The 21,340-nt window shown below is 43.2% G+C and overlaps 1 protein-coding gene across 2 annotated transcripts in view; it reads right to left on the bottom strand.

Annotated features, from left to right (window-relative positions):
- LOC129827646 (serine/threonine-protein kinase WNK4-like) overlaps positions 1 to 20,163 on the bottom strand; it is a 77,526-nt gene extending 57,363 nt beyond the window's left edge. For both annotated transcript variants that reach the window (XM_055888676.1, XM_055888684.1), the window contains exon 1: positions 18,982 to 20,163. In XM_055888676.1, coding sequence (XP_055744651.1) covers positions 18,982 to 19,713 — 732 coding nt within the window. In that variant the 5' untranslated portion in view covers positions 19,714 to 20,163. The remainder of the gene's footprint in view (positions 1 to 18,981) is intronic.
- Between the last annotated feature and the right edge of the window lie 1,177 nt (positions 20,164 to 21,340).

Here is a 21,340-nt window from a genome sequence, read left to right as displayed (position 1 = left end):
TTCACAATGTGTTTTATGTGCTCTCTCTCTCTCTCTCTCTCAACTCAATTCAATTCAATTCAAGGGGCTTTATTGGCATGGGAAACATATGTTAACATTGCCAAAGCAAGTGAGGTAGATAATATACAAAAGTGAAATAAACAATAAAAATGAACAGTTAACATTACACTCACAGAAGTTTCAAAAGAATAAAGACATTAGAAATGTCATATTATGTATATATACAGTGTTGTAACGATGTACAAATGGTTAAAGTACAAAAGGGAAAATAAATAAGCAGAAATATGGGTTGTATTTACAATGGTGTTTGTTCTTCACTGGTTGACCTTTTCTTGTGGCAACAGGTCACAAATCTTGCTGCAGTGATGGCACACTGTGGTATTTCACCCAGCAGATATGGGAGTTTATCAAAATCGGGTTTGTTTTCAAATTCTTTGTGGATCTGTGTAATCTGATGTGTCTCTAATATGGTCATACATTGGGCAGGAGGTTAGGAAGTTCAGCTCAGTTTCCACCTCATTTTGTGGGCAGTGTGCACATAGCCTGTCTTCTCTTGAGAGCCAGGTCTGTCTATGACGACCTTTCTCAATAGCAAGGCTATGCTCACTGAATCTGTACATAGTCAAAGCTTTCTTTAAGTTTGGGTCAGTCACAGTGGTCAGGTATTCTGCCACTGTGTACTCTCTGTTTAGGGCCAAATAGCAGTCTAGTTTGCTCAGTTTTTTTGTTAATTCTTTCCAATGTGTCAAGTAATTATCTTTTTGTTTTCTCATGATTTGGTTGGGTCTAATTGTTTTGCTGTCCTGGCGCTCTGTGGGGTGTGTTTGTGAACAGAACCCCAGGACGAGTTTGCTTAGGGGACTCTTCTCCAGGTTCATCTCTCTGTAGGTGATGGCTTTGTTATGGAAGGTTAAGGAATCGCTTCCTTTTAGGTAGTTGTAGAATTTAACAGCTCTTTTCTGGATTTTGATAATTAGCGGGTATCGTCCTAATTCTGCTCTGCATGCATTATTTGGTGTTCTACGTTGTACACAGAGGATATTTTTGCAGAATTATGCATGCAGTCTCAATTTGGTGTTTGTCCCATTTTGTGAATTCTTGGTTGGTGAGCGGACCCCAGACCTCACAACCACAAAGGGCAATGGTTTCTATAACTGATTCAAGTATTTTTAGCCAGATCCTAATTGGTATGTTGAATTTTATGTTCCTTTTGATGGCATAGCATGCCCTTCTTGCCTTGTCTCTCAGATCGTTCACAGCTTTGTGGAAGTTATCTCTCTATCTCTCTCTCTCTCTCTCTCTCTCTGGTCTGCTAACGCAGCTCTTGAATCATGGCAGTTGTTCACTGTTTGTTTAAGGAACAGGTGAAATCTCTTAAGGTAACCATGGAAATCGCAACTTGACTTCTATTCACATTTTGTACTGCTAATAGCCTTCAACTCAGAGACTAGATTGTCACTTTTCAGCTCTACATTCGTAGTACTAATACTGTCGCGTTCAATTCGGAGACTCTGACAGCTATGGGAATGGAGGCTTTCAGAACCCAATCGTCATTCATAGCGAAGCTGAGGTGATTAAAAAAGACACACAGGGACTTCTAAGTTCAGTTAAAATTATTAAATTCTGCTCTCTCTCTCCTTCCCACCTCACGTTTATCTTACTGGCTACTTCTCAGTCTCTATCTCGCTCTCTCTACTGGTAGTTAGATAGATAAGAAGAGGAAGAGCCATGTTGAAGGGTGCAATCCACAGTACATACAATGCTGAGTTGCAAATTTCACGAGTCGTGATACACACTGTGACAGGTTATATACAGTTTGAACAGCATTTAAAGAGTTTCAGCAAGCACTTAGTTTCCACTGCCTGAAAAAACAAGCTCTGAAAAACTTTCCTCTGATCCATGCTGCTCTGTAAAAATATGAAAGGAGGGAAAAAGTGATGTTTGTGAATTTAAAAAATGCTAAGGGAATATGATAATGTTATTCAATTGGCAAAGGTGCCAGTGGAGGATTAGCAAAGCATACTAAACAGAATCTCACCCATTATCCCAAGCACATTTATAGAATGTTTTAGAATCCAAGATGTCATAGCAGTCGGTCGTGTGTTTGTCTAGTAAGTCTCATCGGTTTTTTTTGTATATATTTTTTAGATTTTAATCTCACTTTCCACCTACGATCTAAATATACTTTCCTGCAACCCGCCCCACCCAATGTGGTACGGATCTGCTAGTTTTATACGTTCTAACTGGAACCTCTATCAGAAGCTAGCCAGCTAACTAGCTACTAGCTAGTAGTCACTGTTAGCTACGGCTAGCGGACTTTACCTTTAGCTCGGTCACCAGCCAGCTTTAGCTTGGTCAATACCTGCCAGTCTGCACAGCACGATATCGGACTGCTTTTCTCCACCACATCACCGGATTCCTGCCGCAAGCACTGGGCCATTACGCCGGATTATCGCAACTAGCTCGCTGCAATCGAGTGGCTATCGCTGGCTAACGCCTCTGTCCCAAAGCAAGCACCAGTTAGCCTTGAGCTAGCCTCGAGCTAGGCCCATCTCCCGGCTAGCCGAAGAGGTATACCCGCTAATTCGTGAGCTACAATACCTCTTTTACGCCAATTGGCCTGGACCCTTTATTGCCGACACGGAGCCCCACCGATCCACCACGACTGGTCTGCCGACGTAATCGTCCGATGTGGTTTCAACAGGCTTTTCCATTGCGTTGTCACCGAAGACCCTTCAGCTAGCCCCGGCCTGCTAGCTTTCTGAACGTCGTGCCTCCCGCTCGCCTAGCATAGTAGCGACTACCGAACGGCTCCCGGACTCACCTATTGCTGCTCATTGGACCCTATGATCACTCAGCTACACATGCCTCTCTCTAATGTCAATATGCCTTGTCTTCTGCTGTTTCGGTTAGTTATCATTTTATTTCACTGTAGAGCGCCTAGTCCAGCTCAACATGCCTTAGATAGCTCTTTTGTCACACACCCCACACATGGGGAGACCTCACCTGGCTTCGCTGGTGTCTCCAGAGATGCAAGCTCTCTCATCGTCACTCAATGCCTAGGTTTACCCCCACTGTACTCACATCCTACCATACCCTTGTCTGTACATTATGCCCTGAATTTATTCTACCACGCCCAGAAATCTGCCCCTTTTATTCTCTGTTCCCAACACACTAGACGACCAGTTCTTATAGCCTTTAGCCATACCTTTATCCTACTCCTCCTCTGTTCCTCTGGTGATGTAGAGGTTAACCTTGGCCCTGTAGCCCCCAGCATCACACCTATTCCCCAGGCACCCTCATTTGTTGACTTCTGTAACCGTAAAAGCCTTGGTTTCATGCATGTTAACATCAGAAGCCTCCTCCCTAAATTTGTTTTATTCACTGCTTTAGTACTCTCCGCCAACCCTGATGTACTGAATCCTGGCTTAGGAAGGCCACCAAAAATTCTGAAATTTCTATCCCCATCTACAACATTTTCCATCAAGATAGAACTGCCAAAGGGGGCGGAGTTGCAATCTACTGCAGAGATAGCCTGCAGAGTTCTGTCATACTATCCAGGTCTGTGCCCAACAGTTCAAGCTTCTACTTTTAAAAATCCACCTTTCCAGAAATAAGTCTCTCACTGTTGACGTTTGTTATAGACCCCCTTCAGCCCCCAGCTGTGCCCTGGACACCATATGTGAATTGATTGCCAACCATCTATCTTCAGAGTTCGTACTGTTAGGTGACCTAAACTGAGATATGTTTAGCACCCCGGCTGTCCTACAATCTAAGCTAGATGCCTTCAATCTCACACAAATGATCAAGGAACCTACCAGGTACAACCCTATATCAGTAAACATGGGCATAGATATCATCCTGACCAACTTGCCCTCTAAATACACCTCTGCTGTCTTCAACCAGGATCTCAGCGATCACTGCCTCATTGCCTGTGTCCGTAAGAGGCCCGTGGTCAAACAATCACCCCTCATCACTGTCAAACGCTCCCTAAAACACTTCAGCGAGCAGGCCTTTCTAATCGATCTGGCCCGGGTATCCTGGAAGGATATTGACCTCATCCCGTCAGTAGAGGTTGCCTGGTTGTTCTTTAAAAGTGCTTTCCTCACCATCTTAAATAAGTAAGCCCCATTCAAAAAAATGTAGAACTAAGAACAGATATAGCCCTTGGTTCACTCCAGACTTGACTGCCCTTGACCAACACAAAAACATCCTGTGGCGTACTGCATTAGCATCGAATAGCCCCCGCAATATGCAACTTTTCAGGGAAGTTAGGAACCAATATACACAGTCAGTTAGGAAAGCTAAGGCTAGCTTTTTCAAACAGATATTTGCATCCTGTAGCACTAATTCCCAAAAAGTTTTGGGACACCGTAAAGTCCATGGAGAATAAGAGCACCTCCTCCCAGCTGCCCACTGCACTGAGGCTAGGAAATACTGTCACCACCGATAAATTTACGATAATCGAGAATTTCAAAAAACATTTTTCTACGGCTGGCCATGCTTTCCACCAGGCTACTCCTACCCCGGCAGCTCTGCACCCCCCCCCCCCCCCCCCCCCACAGCAACTTGCCCCACCCCCCCGCTTCTCTTCACCCAAATCCAGATAGCTGATGTTCTGGAAGAGTTGCAAAATCGGAATTCCCTACAAATCAGCTGGGCTAGACAATCTGGACCCTCTCTTTCTAAAATGATCCGCCAAAATTGTTGCAACCCCTATTACTAGCCTGTTCAACCTCTCTTTCGTATTGTCTGAGATCCCCAAAGATTGGAAAGCTGCCGCGGTCATCCCCCCTCTTCAAATGGGGAGACACTCTAGACCAGGGGTCGGGAACCTATGGCTCCCGAGCCAGGTGTGGCTCTTTTGATGATTGCATCTGGCTCGCAGATAAAAATAAAATAAAAAAAGTGTGATTTATTTTTTTATCCCCTTTTCTCCCCAATTTTCATGGTATCCAATCGCTAGTAATTACTATCTTGTCTCATCGCTACAACTCCCGTACGGGCTCAGGAGAGACGAAGGTCGAAAGCCATGCGTCCTCCGAAGCACAACCCAACCAAGCCGCACAGCTTCTTAACACAGCGCGCCTCCAACCCGGAAGCCAGCCGCACCAATATGTCGGAGGAAACACTGTGCACCCACCCCCCTCGGTTAGCGCGCACCCGGCCCGCCACAGGAGTCGCTGGAGCGCGATGAGACAAGGATATCCCTACCGGCCAAACCCTCCCTAACCCGGACGACGCTAAGCCAATTGTGTATCGCCCCACGGACCTCCCGGTCGCGGCCGGCTGCGACAGAGCTTGGGCGCGAACCCAGAGACTCTGGTGGCGCAGCTTTTCAGGGAAGTTAGGAACCAATATACACAGTCAGTTAGGAAAGCTAAGGCTAGCTTTTTCAAACAGATATTTGCATCCTGTAGCACTAATTCCCAAAAAGTTTTGGGACACCGTAAAGTCCATGGAGAATAAGAGCACCTCCTCCCAGCTGCCCACTGCACTGAGGCTAGGAAATACTGTCACCACCGATAAATTTACGATAATCGAGAATTTCAAAAAACATTTTTCTACGGCTGGCCATGCTTTCCACCAGGCTACTCTTACCCCGGCAGCTCTGCACCCCCCCTGCGCCACCCGGGAGGCCTATTCTCACTTGTTTTAATCCATCCATTGATTTTTCACTGCTCATGTCCTGTTCAGGGCTGCAGGAGCTATTGTCCATTATTTGAATTAAATGATACTGGCCTACGTTGGCCGTTGCTAGGTAAAACAGGTAAACGCCTCCTTTTGAATCAGTCTGCTCGGTCATTAGCTCAAAGCTAACCCTTCGATGAAGAAGATGGCGAAAAGAAAAAAAGATGACGAGTATCGTACATTTCAGGACGAATGGACCGAAGAATTCGCCTTTGTTGAGAGAGCAGGTTCTGCGGTGTGTCTAATTTGCAATGACAAAATTATATCGATGAAACGGTCGAATGTAAAGCGGCACTTCGACAAATTCAGAGGCTTATTATACTGACATTTAGTTGAATTCACTTTTAAAATATATTATATGGCTCTCACTGAAATAAATTTCCAAATTATTTGCTTTCATGGCTCTCTTAGTCAAAAAGGTTCCCGACCCCTGCTCTAGACCCAAACTGTTACAGACCTATATCCATCCTGCCCTGCCTTTCTAAAGTCTTCGAAAGCCAAGTTAACAAACAGATCACCGACCATTTCGAATCCCACCGTACCTTCTCCACTATGCAGTCTCGTTTCCGAGCTGGTCATGGGTGCACCTCAGCCATGCTCAAGGTCTTAAACGATATCATAACCGCCATCGATAAAAGACAGTACTGTGCAGCCGTTTTCATCGACCTGGCCAAGGCTTTCGACTCTGTCAATCACCGCATTCTTATCGGCAGACTCAACAGCCTTGGTTTCTCAAATGACTGCCTCGCCTGGTTCACCAACTACTTCTCAGATAGAGTTCAGTGTGTCAAATCGGAGGGCCTGTTGTCCGGACCTCTGGCAGTCTCTATGGGGGTGCCACAGGGTTCAATTCTCGGGCCTACTCTTTTCTCTGTATATATCAATGATATCGCTCTTGCTGCTGGTGATTCTCTGATCCACCTCTACGCAGACGACACCATTCTGTATACACTGTCTTAACAAACCTCCAAACAAGCTTGAATGCTCCTTCCGTGGCCTCCAACTGCTCTTAAATGCTAGTAAAACTAAATGCATGCTCTTCAACCGATTGCTGCCTGCACCTGCCAGCCCGCCTAGCATCACTACTCTGGACGGTTTTAACTTAGAATATGTGGACAACTACAAATACCTAGGTGTCTGGTTAGACTGCAAACTCTCCTTTAAGACTCACATTAAGCATCTCCAATCCAAAATGAAATCTAGAATCGGCTTCCTATTTCGCAACAAAGCCACCTTCACTCATGCTGCCAAACATACCCTCGTAAAACTGAGTATCCTACCAATCCTTGACTTTGGCGATGTCATTTACAAAATAGCCTCCAACACTCTACTCAGAAAATTGGATGTAGTCTATCACAGTGCCATCCGTTTTGTCACCAAAGCCCCATATACTACCCATCACTGTGACCTGTATGCTCTCGTTGGCTGGCCCTCGCTACATATTCGTTGCCAAAACCCACTGGCTCCAGGTCATCTATAAGTCTTTGCTAGGTAAAGCCCCACCTTATCTCAGCTCACTGGTCTCCATAGCAACACCCACCCGTAGCACGCGCTCCAGCAGGTATATTTCACTGGTCATCCCCAAAGCCATCACCTCCTTTAGCCGCCGTTCCTTCCAGTTCTCTGCTGCCAATGACTGGAACGAATTGCAAAAATCACTGAAGCTGGAGTCTTATATTTCTCTCATTAATATTAAGCATTAGCTGTCAGAGCAGCTTACCGATCACCGTATCTGTACACAGCCCATCTGTAAATAGCACACCCAACTACCTCATCCCCATATTGTTTTTGTTTTTTTGCTCTTTTGCACCCCAGTATCTCTACTTGCACATCATCATCTGCACATCCATCACTCCAATGTAATGCTAAATTGTAATTATTTTGCCACTATGGCCTATTTATTGGCTTACCTCCCTAACCTTACTACATTTGCACACACTGTATATAGATGTTTCTATTGTGTTTTTGACTGTATGTTTGTTTATCCCATGTGTAACTCTGTGTTGTTGTTTTTGTCGCACTGCTTTGCTTTATCTTGGCCATGTCGCAGTTGTAAATGAGAATTTGTTCTCAACTGGCCTACCTGGTTAAATAAATGTAAAATAAAAAATAAAATAGAAGCCTACATCTGCCAAGGTATTTTGTCAATTATCCCTGTCCACTTTGAGGCTTAAAATAATAGTTTATCAGCACAAAGCATGAACAGCATGAACTCTGTTCCTAAAGTTATGTGTGCCTTGGTCTGTACCAATGCAAATTCTCTTTGTAACTTCATAGACAATGAGGTTCAGGGGCACTGATTTTGACCTGAAAACAGAATCAGAACATGTTTCAAATTCGTCTTATAGTCAGTTAGGAACTACAAGTAAAAACAAGACTGATCACAGCATATATTTAGGCTAGTTTTACACATGCAATGGGTTATATTGGTTGGTTTAGGAACAGAACTACTCGTGGTTTTAGCCGGTATGTTTAGCAGGTTTCAGTCAGACAACAAAAGGAAAAGTACAGAGCTGAGGCACTGTTGCTCTTCTTCTACATAATGAATAAGTGTTGACGGGACACCTGGTTCACGGTTTAAGAGACCACAATGGGAGGTACCCTAAGGGGGTCGATGTTTTCTGCACGAGTTTATAAAGAAATACTACAAAAACCCATTCATGCCTCTACTGTGCCTTACAAAAGTATTCATACCCCTTGTATTTCTTTCTTGTATTTATTTTATTTTGTTACAAAGTGGAATTCAAATTGATTTAATTTACATTTTTTGTCAATAATCTACTGAAAGTACTCTGTAATGTCAAAGTGGAAGAAAAATTCTACAGGACCAGTCAAACGTTTGGACACACCTACTCATTCAAGGGTTTTTCTTTATTTTTACTATTCTCTACATTGTAGAATAGTAGTGAAGACATCAAAACTATGAAATAACACACATGGAATCATGTAGTAACCAAAAACATGGTAAACAATTCAAAATATATTTATATTTGAGATTCTTCAAAGTAGCCACCCTTTGCCTTGATGACAACTTTGCACACTCTTGGCATTCTCTCAACCAGCTTCACCTGGAATGCTTTTCCAACAGTCTTGAAGGAGTTCCCACATATGCTGAGCACTTGTTGGCTGTGATTGATGGGTAACAATAACAAATCAAACATTGATGTCTTTTTAAGCATGATCAAGTTAATAACTATGCTTTAGATTATGTATTAAACCACCCAGACACATCAAAATACAGTCATCCTTCTGAACTGAGCTGCAGGAAAATAATTAAACTGCTCAGGGACATTACCATGAGGCCATTGGTGATTTTAAAACAGTTACAGAGTTCAATGGCTGTGATAAGAGAAAACTGAAGGTGATAAGAGAAAACTGAAGCTGAATCAACATAGCAGCATACCACCCTGCATCCCACTGCTGGCTTGCTTCTGAAGCTAAGCAGGGTTGGTCCTGAATGGGAGACCAGATGGTGTTGGAGGGCCAGTAGGAGGAACCCTTTCCTCTGGTCTAAAAAATATATCCCAAAGCATCAAGGCAGTGATTGGGGATATTGCCTTATGTAGGGTGCTATCTTTCAGATGGGATGTTAAATGGGTGTCCTGACTCTCTGTGGTCACTAAAGATCCCATGGCACTTATTGTAAGAGTAGGGGTGTTAACCCTGGTGTCCTGGCTAAATTCCCATTCTGGCCCTCATACCAACAGTCACCTAATCATCCCCAGCTTCAATTGGCTCATTCATCTCTCTCCCCTGTAACTATTCCCTGGGTCGTTGCTGAGAATGTGTTCTCAATCAACTTACCTGTTAAAATAAGGGATAAATAAAAAATAGTTACTCAACAATAATGACAGAAACAGAACAGAAATATTCTAAAACATGCAACAAGGCACTAAACTAATACAGAAAAAAATAAAGCAAATTAATATGCTTTTTGGCCTAAATGCAAAGACTTATGTTTGGAGCAAAATCCAACAAAACACATCACTGAGTAACTGCCTCCTTATTTTTAGGCATGGTGGTGGTTGCATCATGGTATGGCTATGTTTGACATCCGCAAATACTGGGGAGTTTTTCAGGATAAAAAGAAACGGGATGAAGCTAAGCACAGCCAAAATCCTAGAGGAAAACCTACTTCAGTCTGCTTTACACCAGACATTGGGAGACCAATTCACCTTTCAGCAGATCAATATGCTACAACACAAGGCCAAGTTACAGTTTAGACTTAAATCTGCTTGAAAATCTATGGCAAGACATGAAAATTGCTGTCTAGCCATGATGATCAACATCTTGACAGAGTTGAAGAATTATGGAATGAATAATGGGTTAATATTGCACAATCCAGGTGTGTAAAGCTCCAAGAAGACTCGCAGCTGTAATCACTACCAAAGGGGTTTCTGACATGTATTGACTGAACACTTATGCAACAACTATATTTCTATTCATCTTAAAAAATAAATAATATTAATCTTCCACATTGACATTCAAGTATTTTGTGTAGGATGTTGACAAAAAGTTACAATTAAATCCATTTCAATCCCACAACACAATAAAATGTGAAGAAATCCAAGGGATATGAATACTTTTGCAAGGCACTGTATAATCAACAAAAGGTAGTGTTGCCTAAATAAGCATTGGTCTAGTTTTGATGTGATCATACCTCATAAGGGGACATTATGTCAACATTTGACCTAAAACCTCGGTCAGAAGGCCAGCGCTGTCTTAATACTTACATAACAGATGTCATTGGGAATCATAAACAACTGCTATGACAAATCAAATGCATCACAACAACATAGAACATATTCATGGCAGGCCTCGTGTGCTTTACCCCCTCACCTCCCTCAAAAACAACAACAACACAACCCTAACCCTAACCCAGGTGCTGCTACAATAAATCTTGTGGTGACATTCCACAGTGCAGGGCTTCTCCTTGAAACTCCCAGTATGTGAAGTGTACAGGAAACAAAAGAGATCAGAAAAGCCCAACAAACATAGGACAGATAAAGAAGGACACCCCACACACACAGACACACAGACACACAGACACACACACAGACACACAGACACACACACACACACACAAACTATACATGGCCTGGGCACATCGTTGTTATGGTTCAATCAGGTTTAGAGTTAGTTACTCTGGAGGTAGTAACGGTTTCACCCGCCCCTCCTCAAGGGCCATTCCAAGGATTCTGAGAGAGACCAACCCGAGGCATGGGAGGGACAGGAGTGGTGCAATGCTGAGTTTGAATAACACAAGAGAGCTATGACGAGGTCCCTTTAAGGCAACTTGTTGTCCACCAACTACTGCATTTTATCTATAGTGAACAATTTCTTTGTAACAAAAGAAACATGTACAATGCCTTCGGAAAGTATTCAACCCCCTTTACTTTTTCCACATTGTGTTACGTTACAGCCTTATTCTAAAATTGACTAAAGTTATTTTTTCCCTCATCAATCTACACATAATAACCCATACTGACAAAGCAAAAACAAGTTTATATACATTTTTGCTCATTTATAAAAAAATATAAGTATTCAGACCCTTTATTCAGTACTTTGTTGAAGCACCTTTGGCAGCGACTACAGCCTTGAGTCTTCTTGTATATGACGCTACAAGCTTGGCACACCTGTATTTGGGGAGTTTCTCCCATTCTTCTCTGCAGATCCTCTCAAGCTCTGTCGGGTTGGATGGGGAGCGTTGCTGCACATCTACTTTCAGGTCTCTCCAGAGATGTTCGATCGGGTTCAAGTCTGGGCTCTGGGTGGGCCACTCAAGGACATTCAGACTTGTCCCAAAGCCACTCCTGCGTTGTCTTGACTGTGTGCTCTGGATCGTTGTCCTGTTGGAAGGTGAACCTTCGCCCCAGTCTGAGGTCCAGTTTGGCCGGGCGGCCAGCTCTAGGAGGAGTCTTGGTGGTTCCAAACTTCTTCATTTAAGAATGATGGATGCCACTGTGTTCTTGGGGACCTTCAATGCTGCAGAAATGTTTTGGTACCCTTCCCCAGATCTGTGCCTAGATAGAATCCTGTCTCTGAGCTCTACGGACAATTCCTTCGACCTCATGGCTAGGTTTTTGCTGACATGCACTGTCAACTGTGGGACCTTTTATAGGCAGTTGTGTGACTTTCCAAATCATGTCCAATCAATTGAATTTACCACAGGTGGACTCCAATCAAGTTGTAGAAACATCTCAAGGATGATCAATGGAAACAGGATGCACTTGAGATCAATTTTGAGTCTCATAGCAAAGGGTCTGAATACTTATGGAAATAATGTATTTCTGGTTTTTATATTGAATCAATTTGCTAAAATTTCAAAAAACCTGTTTTCACTTTGTTATTATGAGGTACTGTGTGTAGGTTGCTGAGGATTTAAAAAAAAATCAATTTTAGAATAAGGCTGTAACGAAATAAAATGTGGAAAAAGTCAAGGGGTCTGAATACTTTCCGAAGGCACTGTATTTATGAATGTATTGGATGAGTTGTATCGGACATAATCAGTGTCCATTATCGTTCCCCATGAGAACTGGCGTCCAAGCCCCATTTCCCAAAACGTGACAGAGAATGTCTTGTGTAAGGGGGGACTGTCGTCAACACGTACATAAAACACAGACATCACATAAAGATAAAGCTAGTTCCCACCTACTTTGTCCCACCAAAATTGCGCCACCTCCCACCCCTAACCCAGCCACAACCAATCAAGCCGTCTGAGATGAATGAGGACTATATTCAGTACTAAGAGCACTGCATGATAGATATCATAGAAGTAATCCGCATTTATAATCAATTTCTACCTCCATGGCTGCAGTGTTATGTAACATTGGGCAAACTGAATCTGCCCCAGGTGAAGGAGAGATGATTGGCTTTCCTGCTAGCAGGCTCCATTCAAATGGTGTTTGCTTTTTTTCACAGTTAGCACGGCTTATGAACCAGAGCCAAACGGATGTAGTGCTGCTTGAGTGTGTGCAGTGCTCCCCTCTGTTTTCCTTCACACTCAGTGAAGGCAATGAAACATTATGAGCCCTAAACTGCATGGTAATGAATGGACAGGGGGTGTGGGGGCAAGCCTGCTGAGAGGCTGAGTCACTCAGCCAGCCAGTCGGTGTTATCCTTGATAAGAGCCACGCAGTCAGCAGTGGCCACGGTGGCATCACTACCGGTAGCCTTGGGCAGTCTCATTAGCTGCGCTGAAGGCCCATGAGTACGGTAGTGTTTGTCTCGCTTACACACGTTTAGGGATGGGGTGTGGGAGCTGCGCTGATGGCCCATGAGTACGGTAGTGTTTGTCTCGCTTACACACGTTTAGGGATGGGGTGTGGGGGGGTCAGAGCAGACCACCATCACCATGGTAGCCCTTGTAGAGACCGTCAGCAATTTATCAGGGCTAATTAAACTGGGTATTGTGGGTAAAATAAATGAAGAGGGAAAGTCGGATTAGCTCAATCACTCCACAGGCGTTAAGAGCGACATTCTGAAGTGGAAAAGGCTGACGGAAAAAAAAGGTTCAAGCTGGAGCAGCAGAAGAATGTGTCCCCTGGAGAACAGTAACACCACGGGAGGAAAAAAATCTTTGTTTGGGAAATATATAGGGGTAAAGGACGCTTATTATTAGGGGCTACCAGCCAGGGAAGTTCCAGACTAGTCACCAACTCTCTTGTCACCTAGTGTGGCACAGGAATACGCTTATTCAAGTGACGAAGGGACTGAGAGACACTTCAATGGACTCCTGGCCTCAGTCTGGGGTTTGTAAATCCTAGTCCCATGTTTAGTATGGCAAATGCTTTTACAGCTAATGTCAGTTCTGGCCTTAAACCCTCCTTGTTTTCTTGTAGAGGTGGGGTAAGGGAGGGTTCAGTTAGTTCAGCTCATACTTTGTATAAGCGGCCTCTCTCTCTCTCTCTCTCTCTCTCCCCATGGGTCTGATTCCCACTGACATCTTGACATTTTGAAAAAGGAAACACAGCTGTATGAGTGTGTGTTCTTGAGAACAAGATCTCCCAAGCAATATCTAGTCTTCTTTAACTGTGTCATTTGAATGAGTGTCTAAAGGTTTTGATTGATTAGTGAAGGCTTTAACATGCAAGCAAGCCTTGCCATGGACAGGTAAACCAGATATCCTCTCTATATCATGCACTGAGTTACTCTTACACAGGAACAGACAGCATGAAGTTCAATCAGTGCACAGAGATAAGACAAAGAAAGGAAAAATCCAAGAGATACAGATTTTATATTTCTAGGCAGTGTTGCCTAAATAAGCATTGGTCTATTTTTGATGTGATCATACCTCATAAGGGGACATTATGTCAACACTTGACCTAAAGCCTCGGTCAGAAGGCCAGCGCTGTCTTAATACTTACATAACAGATGTCATTGGGAATCATAAACAACTGCTATGACAAATCAAATGCATCACAACAACATAGAACATATTCATGGCAGGCCTCGTGTGCTTTACCCCCTCACCTCCCTCAAAAACAACAACAACACAACCCTAACCCTAACCCAGGTGCTGCTACAATAAATCTTGTGGTGACATTCCACAGTGCAGGGCTTCTCCTTGAAACTCCCAGTGTGTGAAGTGTACAGCAAACAAAGGAGAACAGAAAAGCCCAACAAACATAGGACAGATAACGAAGGACACCACACACACACACACACACACACACACACACACACACACACACACACACACACACACACACACACACACACACACACACACACACACACACACACACACACACACACACACACACACACACACACACACAGTAACTATACATGGCCTGGGCAGGTTGTTGTTCTGGTTTACTCATGTAGTTAGTTACTCTGGAGGTAGGAACTCAAGGGCCATTACAGAACTCCCAAGAGAGGGAGAGAGAGAGACCTTGTAATTATGCACAGTGTGATTTGTTTTAGGCCAGGGAGTCAGAAGAACTCTCTTGCAACTTCGATCTTTCTCTATGAGCCCTAGGACCATGCCTCAGGACTACCTGTCCCTGTCCCCAAACCACCCGGTCGTGCTGCCACTATCAAACCCTGACCGGTTTCACCGGACGTGCTAATTCGTCCCGGACCTGCTGTTTCGACTCTCTCTCTCTCTTGGACCTGTTGTCTCGACCTCTGAATGCTCGGCTATGAAAAGCCAACTGACATTTACTCCTGCGGTGTTGAACTGCTTCACCTTCTATAACGACTGTGGTTATTATTTGACCCTGGTGGTCATCAATGAACATTTTAACATCTTGAAGAACAATCTGGCCTTAATTTCCATGTGCTCTTATAATCTCCACCTGACACAGACAGAAGAGGACTGACCACTCCTAGGAGCCTGGTTCCTCTCTAGGTTTCTTCCTAGGTTCCTGCCTTTCTAGGGAGTTTTTCCTCCTACATCTGCATTGTTTGCTCTTTATGGTTTGAGGCTGAGTATCTGTATAGCACTTTGTGACAACTGCTGATGTAGAAAGGGGTTTATAAAATATATTTGATTGAAATTGGATTGATTGCTGAGGAGGTTGTTCAACCGAGTTGACTGACTCCCTGCACCTTGCTCATCCTGCTTGCAAACCCTGTAGCCAACAAACATCGACACTCAACAGGTCAGTGCAGCACCACCAACTTTGTCTTTCAGTGCACAAAACCTGTTTCATAAAGACACACCAGTCTCTGCCGTCTTTCACTCCCCTGTACTATATCATGTGGCTTGTTTTAGAATGACGCCTCCTGGTCCCTGCTATTCCCTCCAGCTTCCCAGCTGCCCCCTGGAGGGTTGGGGGCGGCTCCTGTTACAATGGCTGCTGCCTGGCCAGGGAGTCTGCTGCTGCTATAAACAACTTTCTGCAAGCTGTCAGTGGAGGCTCTGCTGAGGGACATTGGGAGAGATTAAGATGAGTTATAGGCATTTTAAAGATGGTGGATCTGTCCTGAACACTGATTGCTTTACCATAATAATTTCCGAGTGAACCATAAATATATTAAATCTGTCTTCTAGGGTGGTGGAACTCCTGGGCACAGCTATGCTGATATTAGTTTTGCGTTTGCAAGAAAGGCATTTTACTGTACTTGTGCATGTGACAATAAAAACTTGAAACTTGAAAATGAATGATTGTCACTTTGGTGTGAGTAATTATGATCTTGATTTTCACTTTGGTGTGAGTAATCTTGATCTTGGGCAAGTGGCAGGTGTTAGAAGATAAACGGGAGGCCAGGCAGTCAGTCTCAGTAATAAGCATTTCTGTGAATGAATGAATGTGTTGCAAATTTTACAAATACATGTAATAACAAGTTGCTTGCTGTGTATCTGTTCTAAACTAGTATTGCTCAAATTTGGGTGTGAGAAGCAGCTCTGGTTGAGTGCTGGCTGGCGCCAGTGGTTCTCAATGAAAAGAAAAATGGCCAGGCAGGATGACAGTCAGGCCCTGAGTGTCACACTACCACTCATCTCTCTGTCCCAAGCACCACCAAAAGGTTCAGCTTTCCCACTATGAGGTCACACATAGATAGATTACAGAATGTACTGGTACTCTCAGCATGAAAAGGGCTTTTCCTCAGTACAGTACATGGAAACAGTATCTAGGAATCATTGGCCATGGTAAAAGGTCACTCAATACGGCTCCCGAGTGGCGCAGTGATCTAAGGCACTGCATCTCAGTGCTATAGGCATCACTACAGACCCTGGTTCAGTTCCAGGCTGTATCATAACCGGCCGTGATTGGGAGTCCCATAGGGTGGCGCGCAATTGTCCGGGTTCGGCTGTCATTGTAAATAATAATTTATTCTTAACTGACTTGCCTAGTTAAATAACGGTTAAATTTTTTTTTATACGAACTAGATGTGTACTGCAAAAAATATGGGTCTGATTCCCACTGACATCTTGACATTTTGAAAAAGGAAACACAGCTGTATGAGTGTGTGTTCTTGAGAACAAGATCTCCCAAGCAATATCTAGTCTTCTTTAACTGTGTCATTTGAATGAGTGTCTAAAGGTTTTGATTGATTAGTGAAGGCTTTAACATGCAAACAAGCCTTGCCATGGACAGGTAAACCAGATATCCTCTCTATATCATGCACTGAGTTACTCTTACACAGGAACAGACAGCATGAAGTTCAATCAGTGCACAGAGATGACAGAGAGAGGAAAAGTCCAAGAGATACGGATTTTATATGGCCATGGAATTTGGCGCAAGGAGGGGATTTCATAGAAGCAAACCAAGTCTGTTCTGTTGAGTGTAGACTTAGTTTTAATTATTGCTGTGTTTCATCTGTATTTGTCAAAATTTGTAATGCACTCGCCCCAAACCTCCCACTTTACCCCATTGCCCACACTTCTTAGTCATAGGACAGCTGCTAGGATACTACTTGTCATGGGGATTGTGACAATTAGCGAGAAACGATCATTAAGACAATGCAAGCATTTTATGATCATTAAGACCATTCTCACCCCGCATCTGGTCTGGACTAAAATCCCTTGTGTCAATTGTTAGTGTGCATTCAGCGAAACAATGATAGAAAAACATTCCAACCTCACCCCTTGTCATAGGCTTTATATGCATTAACAGTGACAGCACAGTGCCCTTCATGAAGGGGTTAAAGTAAGTAAAGACACATATAATATGCTTCCCAGTTGAAAATAGGCCTATAACTGATTTTGCAATTTTTCAATTGCTTCAACATCAGTGTTGATACTCAGTTGTGGATAACTGTTTAAAATGCAACTAAAATCATACAATGTTTGTTTTCGATTATCAGACATCATAATATTTCCTTACTACAAAACCCCTGAAGCCTCAATTGATGGCAGGTGATCTGCATATGAAAGCTAAGTGGGGCAACTGTTTCCTACCCACTGGGCACACACTGATAGAATCAATGTTGTTTCCACATCCTTTCAATGAAATGATGTGGGTATTCTGTCTGCAATTATCAACTATCAAGTGGTTTGAAAGACACATTTCAAATCACTTGATAACTCTGCTGTGGTATACAGCTCGCAAGATGCGCTTCCTACCACTCTCTATATCACAGCCGAGTTATAGGTGCCAGTTTGGAGAAGTACAGATATTCATACATTATACAATGCAGACGAAGAGTTATGGATTGTTTATTTGCCGTCAGTAACATGATTTTGGGAAAGAAGTACCCCCCCCTTAGAATCTTTCGCCAGTTATTTCTTTGGCCTCCGGAATTGTAACCACCTAGCGCTGGGTTTTGACCAGAGTTGGCGCCTCCTCTTAACAACGCTGCGCTCCAACACTTCGCTTCGCTTGAAATTTGCATAAAGTAGAGCACAACTCAACTTTTTCTTCCGCACGACTAGCTAGGTTCTCGCCGCTCTCCTTCCCACAATCCCCCGCACATTTCTCTGTGTGTACTCGTTGAAAACGTATGGGGTGGAACTTCTACTGCTGTTTTCACCAACAACGAATTCAGCAGGAGAAGTTCCGCCCCTATTAATTTTCAACGAGGGTACCCAGAGAAATGTGCAGGGGATTGTGGGAAGGTGAGCGGCGAGAACTCTGCTAGTGGAGTGGTAGAAACATTTTTGCTCTCCTCTACTTCATGCAAATTTCAAGCGAAGCGATGCACTGAAGCAAAGCATTTTCAAGAGCAAGCGCCTCTGATCAAAACCCACTGTATGTAAGACATCCATGTGTGGAAACGCAGTGTCCTTTATAGGGCTATTTGTATGATTACTTTGAGGGCTTTAAACTCAGTAGGTCCACACAGGTTCTCAAAAACAGCAGACAAAAACTGATAGGCCGAAACCAAAATAGCACAGAGATTATAAATGAAGTCATGTATGGCATCTTATCTGAGTGGCTGATAATGTCGAGAGAAGGTGTGGGCAATTGTAATTATCACCTAAACACTTGTATAAAAAAACGATGGATTTGGCACACTTCTTGATCTGGTGAAGGCATAACTGCCTAAACACATTACCCTTCCCCGACAATAAAGAAGTGAAATGAGCAGATGTCTTTCTGTCCTTTTTTTCATTTGACCTTCTTTTTTAAATGTTTTCTAGTGTCTCAGTTTACCAATGTTCTTGAACTTGGGATTTCATTTGATGTCATTGTCACATGTAGCAGAGAACCCAGATAATTAAACAAGACAGCACACATGGTACCCACTCCACAATTTAGAGATAACTTTGTTTGGCTGAGCCAAAGCCTTTGTAAACTATTTTTTTTGCGGTGGCCCAAATAAGATTTTAAGAGAATGATGTGTGTTCTTTTGAGTTTTCCCCATCTGTACACAAAACATAGCAAATTCATTATTTACCTGTAGCTCACACCATGCCACTTCTACTGTTGTCTCCGTATCCAGGCCTTTGTACACCGTCTTGAACGACCCTCTCCCAATTTCAATGTTGAATTTGAGGAACCTTCCATCAGGTGACGTCGCCACGGCTTTGGTTTCAATTTCATCCTTTTCCTCTTGCTCCCGTTTGCTTTCAAATGGAGCTCGAGATAAAGTTACCTTTTTGTCAGTGATTTCTTCCTCGGAATCTGAACTTGTGCCCTGTGCTTGCGAGCTGGGCTGTGGCGCGTCCCAGGTATCAAAAGGTGGTTTGGGGTCTGATGCTTGGGTACCAGGAGGTGAGCACGTGCTCGTTCCCGGGCTTGAGACAGGTGAGGCTGGTACTGATGAGTCCACCTTTTTATCCTCTGCCGCTGTTTCTGCTAAAATATCATCAGCAGACCAGGAGTGAGTTTTGGAGAGAGGGGCATCATCATAAACTTCAAGCTCCAAATCCAAGGTATTTATTTTGCTCAACCTGTACGAGTTTCTCCTGGAGTTTGCCGAGTGTCTTCTTCGCCTTGGTGGTATTCGGCCGGGGAAACAGGAATTGGCGTCGAACCCAGTAGGTAATTTGGAGAAACCCAGTCCGGCCATGTCGACCTCAAGCTGTGACATGTCTGTTTTATGAGTTTTGCCGTGAAATGCAACAGGTGGGTCTTGTGTCCCAACTTGTGGATAGTGCAAATCCGAACGAAGGCTATTCAAAAACATAAACGGGACAAGGGAACATAATAGGTTGCAGGGAATGTGAATTATGTCGAAAAATAAAAACTGGCAAAAATCTACAAAAATCCAAATGAGACAAAAATAAGTACAGGCTACAGATAAAGTGTCTACATATTTGGCTTATACATTCGATTTTGTATGTTCAATTCAACTATAGGCTATTAGACTATTGGCTAATAATACAAAAAAATATTTTACAAATCAACAAGTGTGCTGACAAGTCTCTTCACCTCAACCTGAATGAAGGTCGTTCTCGAGTTCTCCCTAGTAAAAAGTGCATGTTTAAATCGGCCAAATATAATTTACTTGGTCGTGTTCTTGCTCATAGACAGACGAAAAATAAATCACATCAATCCGAGTATTCCTCAAACCGTGTCTCTGGTCGCACGTCTAACTGTCCGCTCCCAATGTTGATTAACGCTGTATCAACAACGGGTAGACTTCTCGAGCGCACAGTGAACGCTCAATGGGCTCCACCCCCAAAAACACATTTCGGATCTGTGTTTTGCCTGCAACCATAGACTATTATAGGTTGTGAAGCTATCGTTCCCTTGAATGTACACTGAACAAAAATATAAACGCAACATGTAAAGTGTCGATCCCATGTTTCACGAGCTGAAATAAAAGATACCAGAAAGTTTCCATACACACAAAACGTTTATTTTCCATTCCACAAAAATCTTATTTCTCTCATATTTTGTACACAAATGTGTTTACATCCATGTTAGTGAGCATTTCTCCTTTGTTAAAATAATCTAACCACCAAGCTGATTGAACAGCATGCTCATTACACAGGTGCACCTTGTGCTGGGGACAATAAAAGGCCTCCCTGAAATGTGCAGTTGTCTCAAGTTTTGAGGGAGCGTGCAATTGGCATGCTGCCTGCAGGAATGTCCAACAAAGCTGTTGCCAGATAATTACATTTTAACTTCTCTACCATAAGCCGCCTCCAACATCGTTTTAGAGAATTTGGCAGTACGTCCAACCGGCCTCACAACCGCAGACCATGTGTATGGCGTCATGTGGGCGAGCAGTTTGCTGATGTCAACTTTGTGAACGGAGTGCCCCATGGTGGCGGTGGGGTTATGTTATGGGCAGGTATAAGCTACAGACAACGAACACAATTGCATTTTATCAATGTCAATTTGAATGCACAGAAATGCTGTGACGAGATCCTGAGGCCCATTGCGAGGCCCATTTCTTTTAAGAGATCTGTGACCAACGGATGCATATCTGTATTCCTAGTCATGTGAAATCCATAGATTAGGGTCTAATTAATCCATTTAAATTGGCTGATTTCCTCATATGAACTGTAACTCAGTAAAATCTTTGAAATTGTTGCATGTTGCGTTTATATTTTTGTTCAGTATATATTTTCTTAGTTAACATTTGCTAAAAAAATAAAACATTCTAACGAAGTTTACTTTGAAATTAGAAAGCTGTTAGTTTGTGGTGCGTAGTAGCCTAAACATACTGTACAGTAGTACCTGCAAACTTACTATTCAAGGTAGCCTAATAAGTCACAAGAATCTTGGTCCAAGTGTGATATGAATGCATTCTGGCAATGTGCCAAGGCTTTAGATGCCAGCTTTTGGTTTAGAATGTTGGATTT

This window comes from Salvelinus fontinalis, chromosome 2 (genome assembly GCF_029448725.1).
Source record: "Salvelinus fontinalis isolate EN_2023a chromosome 2, ASM2944872v1, whole genome shotgun sequence".
Classification (NCBI taxonomy): Eukaryota; Metazoa; Chordata; class Actinopteri; order Salmoniformes; family Salmonidae; genus Salvelinus; species Salvelinus fontinalis.
The sequence above is the reverse complement of the archived record's forward strand: the minus strand, read 5'-3'. Positions and strand labels throughout refer to the sequence as shown.